Source organism: Acanthopagrus latus, chromosome 20 (genome assembly GCF_904848185.1).
Source record: "Acanthopagrus latus isolate v.2019 chromosome 20, fAcaLat1.1, whole genome shotgun sequence".
Lineage (NCBI taxonomy): Eukaryota > Metazoa > Chordata > Actinopteri > Spariformes > Sparidae > Acanthopagrus > Acanthopagrus latus.
Genome location: NC_051058.1, coordinates 16,554,434 through 16,570,480, shown reverse-complemented (window position 1 = coordinate 16,570,480; position 16,047 = coordinate 16,554,434). Strand labels below are relative to the sequence as shown.

Genomic DNA, 16,047 nt, shown 5'->3' with positions numbered 1-16,047 from the left:
AGCGCTATGGGAATAATCATCTCCAGGACACCCCCTGAGAAGACATCCCTAGAGCTGACGCAGGGTTAATATTTCCCAAATGAGGTCTTTGATGATGATAAACATGCCAGAGGGGGAGTCACCTCTTTTTCTCCTTGCTTTGTTCCGTCTGCTGGTGCTGTGCAGTTCCAGAAGCAAGGCAAGGACATGGAGAAGGTCAAGCAGCGGCTGGCCGAGATCGCCAATTACGTGGACAAGGTAACAATCAAATCAACAGCCGGAATGCAGTGTGGGAATGTGATTTATTAGAGGTCACTTCACGCCTTTTGAGAATTAAACCGACCCGCGTGCGGAGGCTGATTGGATTATAAATGGATGATCAATTCCATAACTCGACTGAGGAATGTTGTGAAGGGGCGGCCGTGATAAAACGTGCCGTGGGTGGCGCTTTAATACAAATTTTTTTTAAAAAATTGAGCGAAACATGATTTATTCATACGGAAAGTCATACCTTGATTAATGTTAAAGGATTTGTCAGAGACCCATGTCACATTTAAGCGACTATTGTCGAGCGTTTGTGCTTTAATGGGTAATATACAGCTGAGAGAGGAACAGAGCATGAGCTGTCAGCCTGACACCACATTTCTCACCCTACCCCCCTCCCCCCCCCTACCCCCTCCCCCCCCCCCCCCTTCCCCCCCCACCTCCACCTGCAGTTCTACCGGGCTCTGAATATCCGCGTGGCCCTGGTGGGCCTGGAGGTGTGGAGTGATGTGGACAAGTGTCCAATCACCCAGGACCCTTTCACCACCCTGCACGAGTTCCTCGACTGGAGAAAGGTCAAGCTGCTGCCTCAGAAGCCTCATGACAACGCTCAGCTAATCAGGTAGGTCTGATATTGCGGCGTACACATTCAAAATGCATAACTCGATTTGAAAGGTACAATTTTATTCCAAAATCACTGGAAGCACAGATTTTGAAAAAAAATGCACTGTGGTTTATTTATCCCAAGCAAAATCAAATATGATGTTCGATAATATGACTGCCATTTACTGTTCTTTTGAGCTAACCCCAAAGGTGCCCCTGCAGTGTTGATTTTTCATGACCAGCATACGTTATTCTGTTTCACCAAAAACAGATTTGATTTTCCTGCCACTTTGCTAACACATTCAACCGAGATGTGTTGGCTCCGAGCGTAAACCATTACTGTGTCTTCTAGAGCTGTAGACTCTCAGTCTACTGTTTTAATTACACATGAGGTGATTTGACATACAGGCCTAGTTGAAATGTTTCCACCTGTGCTTGAAAACTGTGGACCTTTACTTTGTAAGAGCGCAGACATATGATGTAATGACCTCTGGTTTCTTTCCCTTAGTGGGGTGTATTTCCAGGGCACCACCATTGGTATGGCACCCATCATGAGTATGTGCACAGCAGAGCAGTCGGGAGGAATCGTCATGGTAAGTAAACCTGGTCATCCACTTCTTCTACTACTACTGCTGCAGCTACTGGAGCTCATTGATTATCCCATTAAGCAGTCCAGCAGTCTACAAACTGCAGGAGATTAATTGGATGTTTTTTTTTCACCCAACATCATCGATCAATTCTTGTCAAAATCGTCTCAGATAGAGCCAGTAAAAGGTTGACTGATGATGGTGGGAACAACCTGGGGGCACTTGACCAAACCCCCAACAGACCTGTCTGAGGTGACCCTCACTCTGGTGACCAGGGCACCAGTTGCTTCCACTTTTGCCCAGTGCAACAAGCTAAAGAGGAATATCTTGAGTCTTCTCTAAGTACCTTAAATTCAAATGTGTTAACATTGCATAATATGAAAAATGGTTGTTCAAACAGAGGTTTGCTGACGAGCTTAAGTTACCTGTTGACCTTCTGCTGTAAGAAGGCCAATCGCAAATCCTCTGAATAGCCTCCTGTGATGAATTATGATGTCAAGGCACCGTGCTAAAGTCTCAGTGTCGACTGGTTTCCACTGTCAGCAAGTCAGTAATTCTGTGAAATCCCTTCTGTACATTCATGTACACACCTTGAATCCATCCTAAAACAAATGAGTACCGAGAAAATACTTTTCATATGTTGTTGACTTCTAGAAAGGAGACCTTTTCGTGTTCTCTCTCTCCCTGTCCTCCACCCTCTGCTGTTTTTCTCCTCCTCCCCCCTTTGCCTGACATAATGCTCTCATATTTCTCCCCCAAGTGTCTTGAGTAAGGGTTGAGCTAAGGATCTCAGGGTTGATATCAACTTGAATTAACTTCAGGGCACACGCAACATAGAGTCTTTTTTTTTTTTTTTTTTCCGGGAAAAGCCAAGGGTATGCATGGTGCCCTCTGCTAAGGGGCTGAGGACTCAGTGTGTGTTAGAGGAAACCGTTGCTTCTTAATGAGGTGCAACAAATGAGTGAATTTAAGGGTTCTGACTGTGCATGAGCCTGAATGAAAAAAATAGGGCCGTGTCGTAAATGATCACCCATTACAGACCTGCAACCCAATACTGCGTGCACAAGTCATGTTGTATTAGCGAGTCATGCTATTATTTTATACTTTATGTCTCGGAGTGGCTGTTTGTCTTGTGGCCTGGCCGGCTCGTGGTTAAGGTTTACAGCCCGTCCCCAGATGGTTCTTCACTCCTGTCCTCCCATATGGTAAAGTGGGGACTTGGTCATTATGACAGAGCTCCACTAACACACATACATCAGGTCAGAGACACAAATTATTAGTTTCCAACCGCAGACTCTTCTGCTGGGCGAATCACGATCCTGTTGTCTCACTTGTCTCTTCCCCCCACCCCCCGTTTACAGAGTACCTTTGAACTCATTAGCCAACTTCCCCTGTGGGGCTCATTGTTATTTTTCGAGGCAGTTAAATCCTAAACATTCATTCTCAAACCATCTGGAGTCTCCATTCACCAGCCCTTGAATGTTAAATTAATTTCACTGGTGTGGCGAAACAGAACACAGACAGTGGCATTCGGTGCCCTTTTGAGCACTTCAGTCTCATCAGTTGATGGAGGTGGGTTTTTCCAGGAAACAGAATCAGAGGGGTTTTTTTTTCTTTTTTTTTTTTTGCATGAATCCAGGCTGCGCAGTTGGATTGTGCCAAGCGCTGACAGCTGATGACCATTACTTTCAAACCCCCCCAGCAGAGCAGTTCATCAGTCTGAGCTCGACTCGCACAGCACTGCTACTGAATAATGCACGGTGACGGAAGACTCTAGAGGCAAGGTGCTCTGACGCACAGCTCTGCATCCATGAAGAGCCGATCGCTGCTGCAGCTATATTATTTATCCGGCCTCTCTCCGTGTGTTCATGTTTTACACACCTTGCAGGATATCTCTGCACCTGAGCCGGCAGCAGCTTTCCCTCCGTCTGCAGCTCTGTCTTTACAGTGAATCATGGCGCATTTCTGTTCTTTGAGAGTTTTTCCCTGTCTTTCGCCCCTGTCTGCCAGTTTTTTGCTCAGGAGGAGGCTGGTTCACATCTTCATTTGTGCGGATGAAGAAGCACATCTGTCAGAGTTTGCGCGGCAAGTTGGAGGTGACGGCCCTCTGTCCGCTGTTTCATTTCTCACTTCAGTGCCACACCGCCGAGCAGTGGAAACGCTCTGATAAGCAGAGATCCAGCAGCATTGTTTGTTCAGTCTGGGCAGTATGCAATTACACTCTCTTGTTTTGAGTAATGTGTCTCCAGTGGGTCCTGTGGGGAGCAACAATTTGGCCAGTATTAAATTTTTTATTATTTGTTATTTTTGTCGGAGTGCGCGATCAAAAACGTCTGATCTTAATTAGCTAATGTTTGCTGCAACAAAAGTAAAGTAAACTCATTAAATTTTGGGACTGAACATATAAAAGTAAAGAGGTTTGTACGCACAGCCCGCCTGCAGGCCATCAGGCTCATTCACATGACAACTTAGCAACTGCGCTAACTCATTTAAATGGATACTCATGTATTATATTGCTAGAAAGTACAACCAACAAAGCAACAAGGTTTTTTTTCCACAAAAAACAGTTTTCTTTTAACCCCAAATGTTCAGTAGATCCATTTCGTTAACATATTTGGTTTGAAAACACAGCATTCAGTGGATAAATGGCAACTAAACAAACTGCAGTCGTTACACCTCATTTGACTAGATAGGAGCTTCTATGCCTGCACCGCAGCCTACAACAGCTAACAAGTGAATGCAAATACAGAAAGACTGCCTGCATCTTCTGTCCCCTCTCTCTTGAGACGCTTATCTGCCACATCACTGGATGATGGGCGCATCATATAGCCAATGAGATTTCAAATCAATTTCCTTTTTATGGGTTTTCAAGATCTACACGTGGAAAACACAAAAGCTTATGTTGTTTTAGGAATGTGGCTCTTTGTATAGACTGTTTTTACCACCCCAGCACTTTCTGATGTTTATATTGTTAAGGAAGTAAAATTATGAGTTTTGTGCAGCCCCTGTAACTCTAAGGTCACAAAATGGCATTTCTTTTGCCAGGTGCCTGGATATATCCTCAGAAAGACCTGTATTAAGTGTCCTTTTCAGTGATATTATTAAATTTGAACTTGAACCACTGAACCATGTAGGGCTATACAATGTGGGCCCATTGTGTTATGCAGCTAATAGGGGCAGTTACAAGTCATGTGCAGGCGTATTTTTGTATTGAAAAATTCAGGCTACAAAAGAATTATAAATATTTCTGTGTGTTCACGCTCTTATAAATCAGTCTCTGACGTACTTACAGAGCTTCAGACTGACTTCAAAAGAACCCAAGACCATGCCTGTACTCCAAATTGGTATAACAGCAGCTTTTTGGCTTCAGGGTTGGCTGCACTGGGACAGATGTAGGGTAATTTTACATACATGTTCAGTAATGGATCAGTATAGATGTAATGGAATGGCAAATTCAGTTTCTACAGTTTCTACATTGATTTTTTGTTTGTTTGTTTGTTTGTTTTGCAGGACCATTCGGACAACCCGCTAGGCGCTGCAGTCACTCTGGCCCACGAGCTCGGACACAACTTTGGGATGAACCACGATACGCCAGAAAGAGGGTGTGGCTGCAGGGTGACAGTGGATCGCGGAGGCTGCATCATGACTCCCTCGACTGGGTGAGTCACTCCGTCTATCCTGACAAATAGGAGTCATTAGATCTTCGGGATGACTGACTCCTTACTCCTCACTGCAGTATCCATGATTGCGAGGGTCTTATTTCTGCTAGTTTGCCCTCGTCAGCCTCAGGACATACACTATCATTCAGTGCTTCAGTGCACTCCAGTGAGGCTGCTGTTGCTTTACAAATGATTCCAAAATGCCTCATCGTGATGTCAGACCATCGTTAAGTTTGCATTCAATTCAGTCATTATTAAACACAGGTCAGAAAAGCCCAGATTGTGATCATACACAAACATTATTCCACATGCTCTCCATTTGTAATTTATTGTCTGCCGAGCGGTAAGCAAATAATGCTGTTGAACCGTTGGGCCTTCGGGTTTTATGGCAGATTCAACAGCTGTGCTAAAGCCCTGAGGCAATATGACTCATTCTGAATGGGAAGCCAATGGTTCAGTGACAGTGCATGGCCAAAGCAGCGCATACTTATGCTTGTCCTGACACATTAGCTACAGTTATATGGACATTATCTCTTATCTCACTCTTAAAAAAAGATTCAGAACAATCACATTATCAGAAAAGAACATTATATGAGCCCACTGTGAAATGTCTTATCTTCAGGAATTATCTTCATGATATCAACTGTTGGAGCACAAAGTTCTCATAAATTCAGCAAATGTCTCATTGACAATAGAACAATTACTTGAGTGAAATTTTCAGCTTACACGGACGGTTTACCAGCCAGAGGCTTTTCAGAGACTGAACAGGCTGACGTCTAAAAATCTGAAGTCCAAAAGGCGAGGCAATAAAACCAACAAAAACAGGCACCAAAGCAAACCAAAGACGCACTGGGAACACAGGCAAGAACACGACAAGGACTTAAAATGAACCAACAAGACACAGGTGTGCAGGAAAGAATTCAGGAAAAGGACACAAAGAGGAAGTGATAAGCAAAACACAACACGTGAGGAGAGAGCTACACAATAAAACAGGAAATCAACAAACCAATGAATTAGTTTAGGGTCCATGTAAACGCAGCTAATGTTGCCGATCTCCAGCAGACTAAACCCAAGAATGGAAGAAAGTCTCAAATGCACATGTCGACTGCAGTCTTTGCTCCTGTGCTGTGCAAACAAAGAGTAAGTCTACACAATTGATCCAGCAACAAATCAAGACAGAGGTGTTGTTATTAAAAAGCTGCTCCCTGTGGATTGTAATGTATAACATCTTGTAGTAGCGGAGGGATGGGGGGGGGGGGGGGATGTTCTGGCTGGAAACATTGAGTATCAGTTCCAGCCCATGGTCTAGTGGTCTGTGGGAGCCTCAGATTGGTGTTTATGCTGGATATATCCCTTTGTATTTGGTTTGGATCAGAGCCATGAAAAACAGGGTAACACTAGTCTCGATGATAGACTCGTAAAACAACACAGCGGTACGATGTAGATTTATATTTAACCCTGATTGAGGGTATCCCCGGTCAAGGACTTCATCCTAAAATTGGCAACAAGAAGAACACATAAAACAGAAGAAAAAAAAGAAATGCTGTCTGTCTTTCACCTACTCCATCTCCCATTTTCTTCCTTATTCACAGCCAGTTAGAGTGATTCTATTCTTTGACACACATGCAACTTTAATGTTGGAAAATCTCTCTCTGCAGCATCAGATAAATAGTTAAATACCTTTGAAAACTGTCTATTATACAGTTTTTTTTTTTTTTTATGTGGAACACTTATCACCTCTCTCTCAGAATATCTGCATCTAAAGTCGTGTGTAGAAGTGACAAACCTCTCTAAATGTGGAGGAACGTAGTTTGTACCAAACATAGACGAGTGGGGAGTAAAATAATACATGAATATTTAGGATTTTTGTTCTGCTATCTGTAGAACCTGCCATCTTTTTCCGTTCCAGCTGACAAAGAAAGAAAAGATCTGCTCCTTGGTTTCCAAATAATCCCATCCACACCTCCTTGTTGCTCCACATTGCTGTTCCATTGCTGTTCTGCTATTTAATCCGGGATTAAGGAAGCAATACATTTAAATAAGGATGTTTAGGAACTCTGTATTCCCTCATTCTACTTCCTCAGTTAATTCCAGGTCACCACCATATAATCTGCCTGAGGCAGTACTAGATCTCCCATGGGCCCAGATTAAACCCCTCGCAGTTCCAATGCTGTAAAATGCCATGTGGCTGCACACATAGGCTCTGCCGCAGTCACCTGAATGTTGTTCATCATCCATCTGCGACAGTTATTTGCTTATAGCATCGACTTCCATATTTTTCCAGGCACAGGACCAGCTCTTTTCAAAGCCCAATGTGATTATACAGAATGCCTCTCCACAAGGCCAGCACTTGGATGCAACCGCACAAAGCCTCGCTGATTACCAGCCTCTGCATTCAGTAAATGAAAATACTAATTGAAAGAATCTCGCCTACAGTCAGTCGTTGAAGAGTTCCGCACATTTTTTTTATTTTTATTTATTTTTTTTTTTGGCTGTTTCATTTGATCAAGTATGGCTCAAACACGTCTTCATTTTGTCTGATTTGTATCAAAAGATAACCATCGACCTCTGGTGGCCTTGCTGTGGCTCCAGGAATTGAGCAGAGGAGTTAATGAGATCCAGTTCATCATTATTATACTTGGTTTGTGGGGGGGGGGCATCTAGGGGGAGATGGTGTGGGGCAGTAAAACTACAAGCTGTCCCAGTGCCAGCTGCACATCTGCACGGAGCACTGCTTGTTTCCTGCTCGGATTGGTCACGGCCAATTTTCGCGTCCCGCTCTCCATCCATTTCTTCATCCCCCCCCATTAGCTCTAAATGAGAACAGGCCGCTGTCTCTCATCCTTTGAGATTTTAACACGAACCCAAACACACACACACACACATAACACCAGAGCTGCTGCTGGCTACTCCTTGGACAGAGGAACATACAACAAGATCTGAGAGATCAGACGAGGAACTCCACAGGGGTCTGTGCTTGGTCCAATTCTCTTCAGTTATTTTGTGCCCTCTCGACATTTTATGGTCTGCTTTGATATGTGTTTAGAAAAGAGGAAAACATTAATTTTACCAAGGGTTTCCGAAAATAACCCCTTGACATAATCACATTTTTAGATGAATGTCTCCAAGAATGATTCTAAAACATCCGTGTGAAAGCCCACAGAATGATTTAAACAGAATTGTTTTATTGAGCTGTTTTCAAGCTGTTTCCCACGAGTGTGATGTGAAAATGCAGCACGGCATTACTGAAAATCTGCATGAGATTTCCGGATCCAATTATGAGCTGTGCTGTTTTCGTCCCTATCCCCATCTTTTTACGAAAATGTTATTAATTTGTACATACACTCCATGATTAGATTTGGTCATTTTCTTTTCATGAATGAGGCCCATAAAGTTACCCCTTTACACCAAGAGCCCCTTTTGGTGACCCACATATAAGGGAATCAACTGAATATCAGCTGCATTACCATCTTCATTGTATCTCAGCTGCTGGGCAATTGACTTGGTCGTTGAGGTAGTCACCGAAATGTTTGTCATACAGTAGTTTTTCTCTCATTTTGATGTGGACATCAGCAAAAACAAAGGATTTCACAGGTCATATGGAAATCGAGGTCCGATTGAGTATTCTGCACAAATGTTCTGCAGTGGTGTGCATATGTTGATAAGAACTCCTAAAATCAGTTTTTGTACATTTCCGTGCAAATTCCTCGTGCAAAGATCCATGCATGGTATTGCTTGGCTTATTCATGTATTTTGTCAATTTGCATGTTGCACTAATTACACAGAACGGTTTGTTATGAGCCATATGTTCTGAAAATCCATGACAGGTGATATCCCCTGCCGTTTAAGTCAGTCAGACAAGCCAAGGTGTTGATGGACAGATTCTGAGATGCATTATTAAGACAGGGTTCATCCACTCATCCGTCAGGCTTTAAGTAAGATGCAGTGCGGGATCACCGAGATGAAGATATTTCCCTTGTAATAAAATAATCAGGAATCACAGAAAGTGAGTCAAAGTCTAAGGCATGCCATTGAAATGTGACCCGTGCCCCACTGAAGAACAGGAATGCTCTAGTATGCCTTGTTTAATTGGGTCCAGAGGGAAATCAATGTGAAAACTCTCTTCAGTATCTACAACGTAGGCCAGACTGCCAGGCACCGAGGACCACATCAGATCATATCACCTAATGTCATCACCCAGAGCTCAGGCTCCACATGTACAAAGGAAGCCGTAAACTTATTATTAAATTTGTAGCGAAGCAGCTGTGGTTTTGAATTACTTATGAAATATTTGTCATCGTTACACTTGTCACAGTCGGGTTTGAATTAGCTTTCATACTCGCGCCAGAGGATCAAGGTCTTCCAGAAAGAAATAAAACTGCGATAGCAGAATGAAGACTGGATCACAATCAGCATTTGCACATTTTGTGTTTTCACCAAAAATGTTCTCAGGGATGGTGGAAAATGTTTTGGCAGACGCGTCAGTGGAAATGCCGGCAGATCTGATTCATAGTCTAGATCATAGTTTTATGGCTGAGAAGATGTGACATAAACTGGCTGCGCAGGATGTGCTGGATGGGTTTCCCGGCGTTTTTCTGTGATCTGAACCACAAGGACAGACAGGCCAAGAGGAGAGAGCTCTGCCCAGCCAGATTTGGGCTAAAGGGCTCAGTGTAATTTTAATGTAATGCTTCAGGGTGCTCTAATTGTTTGGATTTATGATCACAGTCTGCAGCCAAATCATATGTAAACATGACTTAATGAAATAAAGACGTGTCATTTTTATAACTAAAATGGAGACTGTACTGATCCAGATAAATTGAATTTAGTCCGGCAACCGTTTTCTTTATTATTTGAGTTTTTTGGCCATTAACATGAAATGAAATCATAGCTGATAATAGAGTTGATGATATGAAGCAACTAGACACAATGATACAGTAGGTGGCGGTATGCACCTTCAAAGTTGGTTTGTGGATCTGCTAACAAACACAAAGAAGAAGAGGATCATCCTTATTGGCCGAAATAAAATCAATATCTGCATGCCTAGTAGGAAGTAAAAAGTGCTACACATTTGCCGCTTCTCAAATCTCTGACGAATTTCTGTCTTTAAATTTGATTGATATGATCAACAGCACCTCAATTAGAAGTAGAAACGGGACAAAACGAATAGATCAATCCATCGTTTATTCATTTACATATGACCTATTTTCTATCTTCCTGTAAAAATGTGGGTTATCTGTCACAGTAAGTTTCCCCTTCTGTCAAAAGCAGCAGGGCTTTTAGGTACTTGAAAGCCTTCAGGCACATCATAGCAGCATGTAATAGATCTGGGACTGATTCCTTATCACCAGACCTCCCGCAGATCTATTAAAACCTTGTTTGGTCATCGCTGCAGCTCAGTCACAGCGATTGCTTTGTACAGCCATCAGCTGAAGTACCTCTGAAGCTTAGGGGCCAACTGTCCAACACCGACTGTAGGGTTAGAGAGAAGAGAAGAACTGAGCCCATAATGGTAACGGACCATGACCAGGTAGACAAATAACATAGCTGTATAAGAAAGAATAAAAAGAGCAATCTTTGAGAATAAGAAGAGGCGAACACTGCTCATCCTTTGTAAAGCCAGAACAGGATGCGAACAAGCCCGAGGGGTCAACCCGAGCCACACTGGGTCTTTTCTTTTGAGGAGGTGGCCCAGACTCCCATGGGGTGAGCGGTTGGCTTGTGTGTCCTGCTTCGCCATGAGCCCCAGATGTGCCCACCGTGACTGGCCCTGGCACTGCTCTTCTAGCCCTGGGGACTGCAGCTGCTAAATGCCATCCGCTGTAATTCATCGGTGCCTCTGCCTTTTTCACAGCCATTAATCCCCCTCCCACCCTCAGACCATTGCAGGGTAGACCAATTATTTCTGTATTGCCTCTCATAAAGAACAGCTGGATACTGAGCCGCTCATGTATCTCCGAGTTAAAAAAAACAAAACAAAACAAAACAAAAAAATCAGGGATGTGAGTATCGTGGATTGCATGGGCTGGTAACTGAAGAGAGGAGGGGTGACTTCATGGAAATCAAATGAATGCGGCAGAAGAGGGGTTGCAACTTGAGCAGAGTAATTTTGGCTCCGGCTTTTGGGGCAAAGAGGAAATCAACAACAGCAGTTACTAAGGAAGTGGCCCTGCCTGTTGAACGGCAGCCTTGACAGCTGTTCGTCATAGCAAGATCCCCTGAGGTGTTCAGCAAGGAAGACGTGTGGGGGGGGGGTAATGGCTGTTATTACAGCTTTCCCTATTGCTCCTTCCTTTTGCCATTTCACATAATTACAATCCACTCTGATCTTTCGCTTTAATCCGGAGTGTCCAGAGTTCTGCTCTGAAAGTACCCCCGCTTTCACCTGACACAACCTCTGGATAGCATTTGACGTTAGAGAGCGGAGTGCCGTGTGTTTTTTGGGGAGGGGGGTCAGCAGCAGGGGCTGATGTAAGCCGCCTCCACACATGACAGAAATCAGAGGCAAGCCGAGAATGAGGTCATGTCAAAACACTCACAGAGTGTCATGACATATTTAGAGCCGTATTAGATGTGAAACTCAATCGGAGAAAAACACAGTTTGAAAGAGCTGTCGACGCTGAGCTACATAGAAGAACCTCCTTCTCGGAAATGGGAAAAAAAAACTTCAGAGGGAGAGCGAGAGAGCGGTTGTGTTACAGCTTCTATATCAATGCAGCCAGTGGGTTGAAGGAGGAGTTCAAGGATCGGCTTTATAAATGAGAACAAATTGACAACCTGTGTTCTGTGCAGGATTTGTCGTTGCCGTTTGCAAAAACATCATTCAAAGTTGGCCTCTGATCCCTGACTCAAGGCCTGAGGCCGCAAGAGAGAGCACTGCGGTGGTCAAGCGACCTAGAGAGTGAAGGAAGAGCGAGAGAGTGTCAGCGAGAGCAAAGTAGAAAGTGATATTTAAAAATAAAGCGATATTTTCTGAATGATTCAAGGTGGTTATCTTCGGGTCCCCACACCTTCGCGCAACCCTGAAAGCAGTCGAGGTCCACACTTCACGCCGTCCGCTTTGTGCAGCTCGGCCCCGCCCTCGGTCAAAAGGACCCACAGAGCTGTAGCTCTTTATACATCTGTGACACCCAGAGAGCAGAGCAGAGCGACGGAAGCTGGTTGCTACATTTTTGCGAAGTCAACCTGGAAACATCGCAAAGACAAATGTTGAAAAATGAGAAAAGACAGATCGAGGGCAGGGTTTATGCAGACACCAGAGAGGCCAGAGAGGATTTTTTTTGTATAAGTCTATATATCCTGTATAATGGAAAATCCTGCGTAGTGTACCTTTAAACTCGACACTGTGACACTGTTACCACTCGATGCAACAGCAGGTCTGGCTGATCAAAAAAAAAGCCTCTCGCTAAATAAAATGAATACCTACAAAGGCTACAAGCAAACTCCTCGACTCGCAATTCGTACTGCATCTACGTCTCCTGGCGTCTGGCTGCTGGGTGGGTGGCTGCTGTTGAGAGAAACATTCGGGGATGTAAGTTGACCCCAACCCACATAGTGTCTCCTACTCACGCTCATCCGCATATGCAAAGCCAAGTATAAGTGTGATATAAGTGTGAATATTACGTACAGAGTCACCCACTCTGGCCTTGTTAGGCTGAATTGTATGGTGTGGGTGGATGTATTAAAAACCTCATATGGTGCTTTTTTTTATCATGGGCCAACAAGATCTGCACATACTCATGCACGCTTCACACACACACACACACACACACACACACACACACACATTGTCATCTGAGGCACTATATTATCACAGAAAAGCTCAATAAAGCCACATGAGGTCTGTAACAAAGCTTTTGGCACACAGAACCCTTGGGCGGTGTGCTTTCCCCGCGGAGCAGACCACCCTCTCCGTCCGCTCCAAAAACAATATTAAAAACACACCATCCCCCTATTTCTCCCAAATTTATGGGTGTTGCAAGTCTTACGAGGGAAGCACTTTTTGGTTTGAGTTTTTTACGATCCCCTGTCTCATAAAATATATCTTATCAGATCTCCCTCGCGCCGTGGAGGGAGAAGTCGCCGGGGTCTTGTGCCGCTTGCATGCTGATGGAGCTCCACGGAGGTTGTTGAACTCTAGTGGTTAATTGATTTTCTGATTAGCGGCAATTAGCGCTGATTACTTCAGACTGAAGAGGACCCTCGAGGGGGAAACTCTGTCATTTTCCTCCGCTCCGTCTGTTTTTACTCACAAAATATACCTCTCACTCGCAGGTATCCGTTCCCCACCGTGTTCAGCAGCTGCAGCAAGAAGGACCTGACGGCCAGTTTCGAAAAAGGCGTCGGGATGTGTCTGTTCAACATGCCGGAGGTCAAGGTGCTCTACGGTGGGCAGAAATGTGGCAACGGCTACGTAGAGGAGGGAGAGGAGTGCGACTGCGGAGAACTTGAGGTGAGAGCACCATTATCACGCTCGACAAAAGGGCTTCCACTTCCAAACCTCCTGCCACTCTCAGCATTCCTGTTCAAGCATTTGTCTGCCAAAATTTAAATCTCTTTCTCAACTGCTGCCCATAAATCATTGATAATAACTTTTTCCCACATCCGAGAAATGGAATAAGCAGACAGGCTTGTGGGGGTTTCTGTAGCCTTACTGACAAAAGCGTGGCACAAAACCGACATCTCCCAAAGTGAAAGCAAATACCTCACCTCGAAGCCGAGCTCTTGTAATGCAAACACGGTCTTCAGAAAAAGAAAAAAAAATGAGCTTAGAGATAGGACTGTGAATTTATTCATTCCGCGCACAGACGAGGTGTTTGGGTGGAAGGGTTGTCTGATCGTGATACAATTCACCGAGAGGAAACATCGCTGACAGCTTCACCCTGTCAGCTGGTGAATTATTTAAATCCGCACTGGCATGCAGACACGTAACGGTTGCACACGCTGCTAACAGCTGCGACTGTAGGATGATAAAACAGTTTATCATGATGCAACCGACAATCAGCAAAGGCAGGCCGACAATAGGAGAGTTATGAAATATGAAGGATGCGCTTGAAGGATATTTTGAATTATATAATCGCCTGCGTGAGAGAATGCCTTGTTGTCCCTTTGTGATTTGTTTACACTTTTATGCCCAGCGAGTCTTTTTTTGCAAGCTGTTTCGGGCTTCAGCCAGGGTCAGACTAAAAGTGGCCTTGTCCTTCAAGACAAAGAACTGACATAAGCACTGCAGGCCTGAGCCAGCAGCGATAATAAAGCTCTCAGCTCTCCGCAGAGTTGAGCGGCGTCATGCCAGCCCAGGCCAGATCAGAGTGCTCAGACAGCACCTCTCTCCACCATTAAAAAGCCTCATTAAAAAGCCTGGGTCCTTTTCCCCACAATCACAGGCTACCTCTTTTCAGCGCGACTCCTCCGCCTCCTTTGGCCCCAGGGACCATGGGAAAGGCCCTTAATGGTCTTCAGGCTGAAAGAAGTTCTGGAAGGCCCATCATGTCGGCTGTGTCCCCTGCCAGCTACATCCATCTACTTCCCCCTGACTCTGACTGCACTCGGCTGTACAGTCTGTCCAGACCGCCGCTTAATGGCGAGAGGGAGCGAGCCGACCCTCAGGGGTCCGGTCAGCCTGCCTCTGTGTGAGATCATACATGCACAAGCATACATGTACTCTTGCGTGCACATCTCCTCCGCTGAGCCTTGATTGAATGCTAGAATCCGTCTGTATCAGAAGGCAGGAGTGTTGCTGATTGGTGCTGGCCACGGGTCACGATAGAGGCTAACCTGAAACAGACGGGCCTCCACAGTGAAATGGTGAAAGTTCCAGTGATGGTATGATACAGATGCTGTGTGTCAGTGTCTGCACTGCAAAAAGAGCGATTCAAGAACTTCTCAATGTCTTAATTTGGGATGTTTAAGATGCGAAAATTCACACAATCTTGACAGAATACAGCTATCAGGTAACAACTGTCAATTATAAACACTGCTCAGTATATTAATAATGAAGTTTATTGCAGAAAAACAGGTTTATTTCTTATATGTTGCTTCAAGTTGGCTAAAAAAAAAAGTGATAAACTTAGATGAATTCTGGCCTTTACAAGCACGATGTTACCCTCATGAGGAAATGAGGATAAATGCTAGCTGATAGCTGTTTGCTGGTTTGATGTTGAAGTGTTACATCTCTACAGTGAAGTTGCTGAAAAAGAGTGAACAAGAAAAAAAATAGTATTGATTGGAAAAAGAATGTTTATGTCTTCCTTTTGGCAGCTAACATCAGCTCTAGCAACTATTCGTCACATAGCATCATTGCTACGGTTAATGTGCGGTTACAGCTAATGCTACAGAACTAGTAAAGCTGCATATTTTACACTTAATGGTGTCATTAAACTCATCAGGTATCACACCAGTTTAACGTCAATTTCAAGCCCTTAACTTGGATTTCCTCTTAAAGAGTGAGTTAGTGGTAGTGAGCATGACAGCTAGCTTACCTTCCTCACAGGACAAAGAGCAGAACTGTTGGTTCAGCTTAGATTGTGTTGGAAAAATGAACAGCTTTTGATTTAATAAAGTTCCTCTGGTAACCTCTACTCTAAATTTAGCTGTCAGAGGTTCCTTAAATATTCCAGAGGACCTTGAGGCTCCCAATAATCTAAGGGTGTAGGCGTGTCTCAACTGAAGCCCAACAAAAGCAAAAGTAGCCTTGGATCATGTGAGTCCTCCTTGTTAAACCCTTAAAGCTAATGAAAACCGAACCACGTGACAGAAATGTTCACGGACGAGCTAATCTTTAAAAGTTTCATGCGTGTTACATTTAGCCAACCCCCTTCCTCTGTCTAGCAACAGGTGACCAAATGAAACGCATCATTACCTTCAGTAAATGTGGGGGGTTTCTCTGGGTTTGAACATGGCTGTTTTTAAATGCAGAAATGTCGTATATTGTATCTTTAAAGTGTAACTCATAT

At 44.2% G+C, this 16,047-nt stretch overlaps 1 protein-coding gene across 3 annotated transcripts in view; it reads left to right on the top strand.

The window, feature by feature from the left end:
• LOC119010399 (disintegrin and metalloproteinase domain-containing protein 12-like) overlaps positions 1-16,047 on the top strand; it is an 83,988-nt gene that overhangs the window by 54,689 nt on the left and 13,252 nt on the right. For all 3 annotated transcript variants that reach the window (XM_037082520.1, XM_037082523.1, XM_037082521.1), the window contains exons 8-12: positions 166-237; positions 696-865; positions 1,355-1,439; positions 4,944-5,092; positions 13,367-13,544. In XM_037082520.1, coding sequence (XP_036938415.1) covers positions 166-237; positions 696-865; positions 1,355-1,439; positions 4,944-5,092; positions 13,367-13,544 — 654 coding nt within the window. The remainder of the gene's footprint in view (positions 1-165; positions 238-695; positions 866-1,354; positions 1,440-4,943; positions 5,093-13,366; positions 13,545-16,047) is intronic.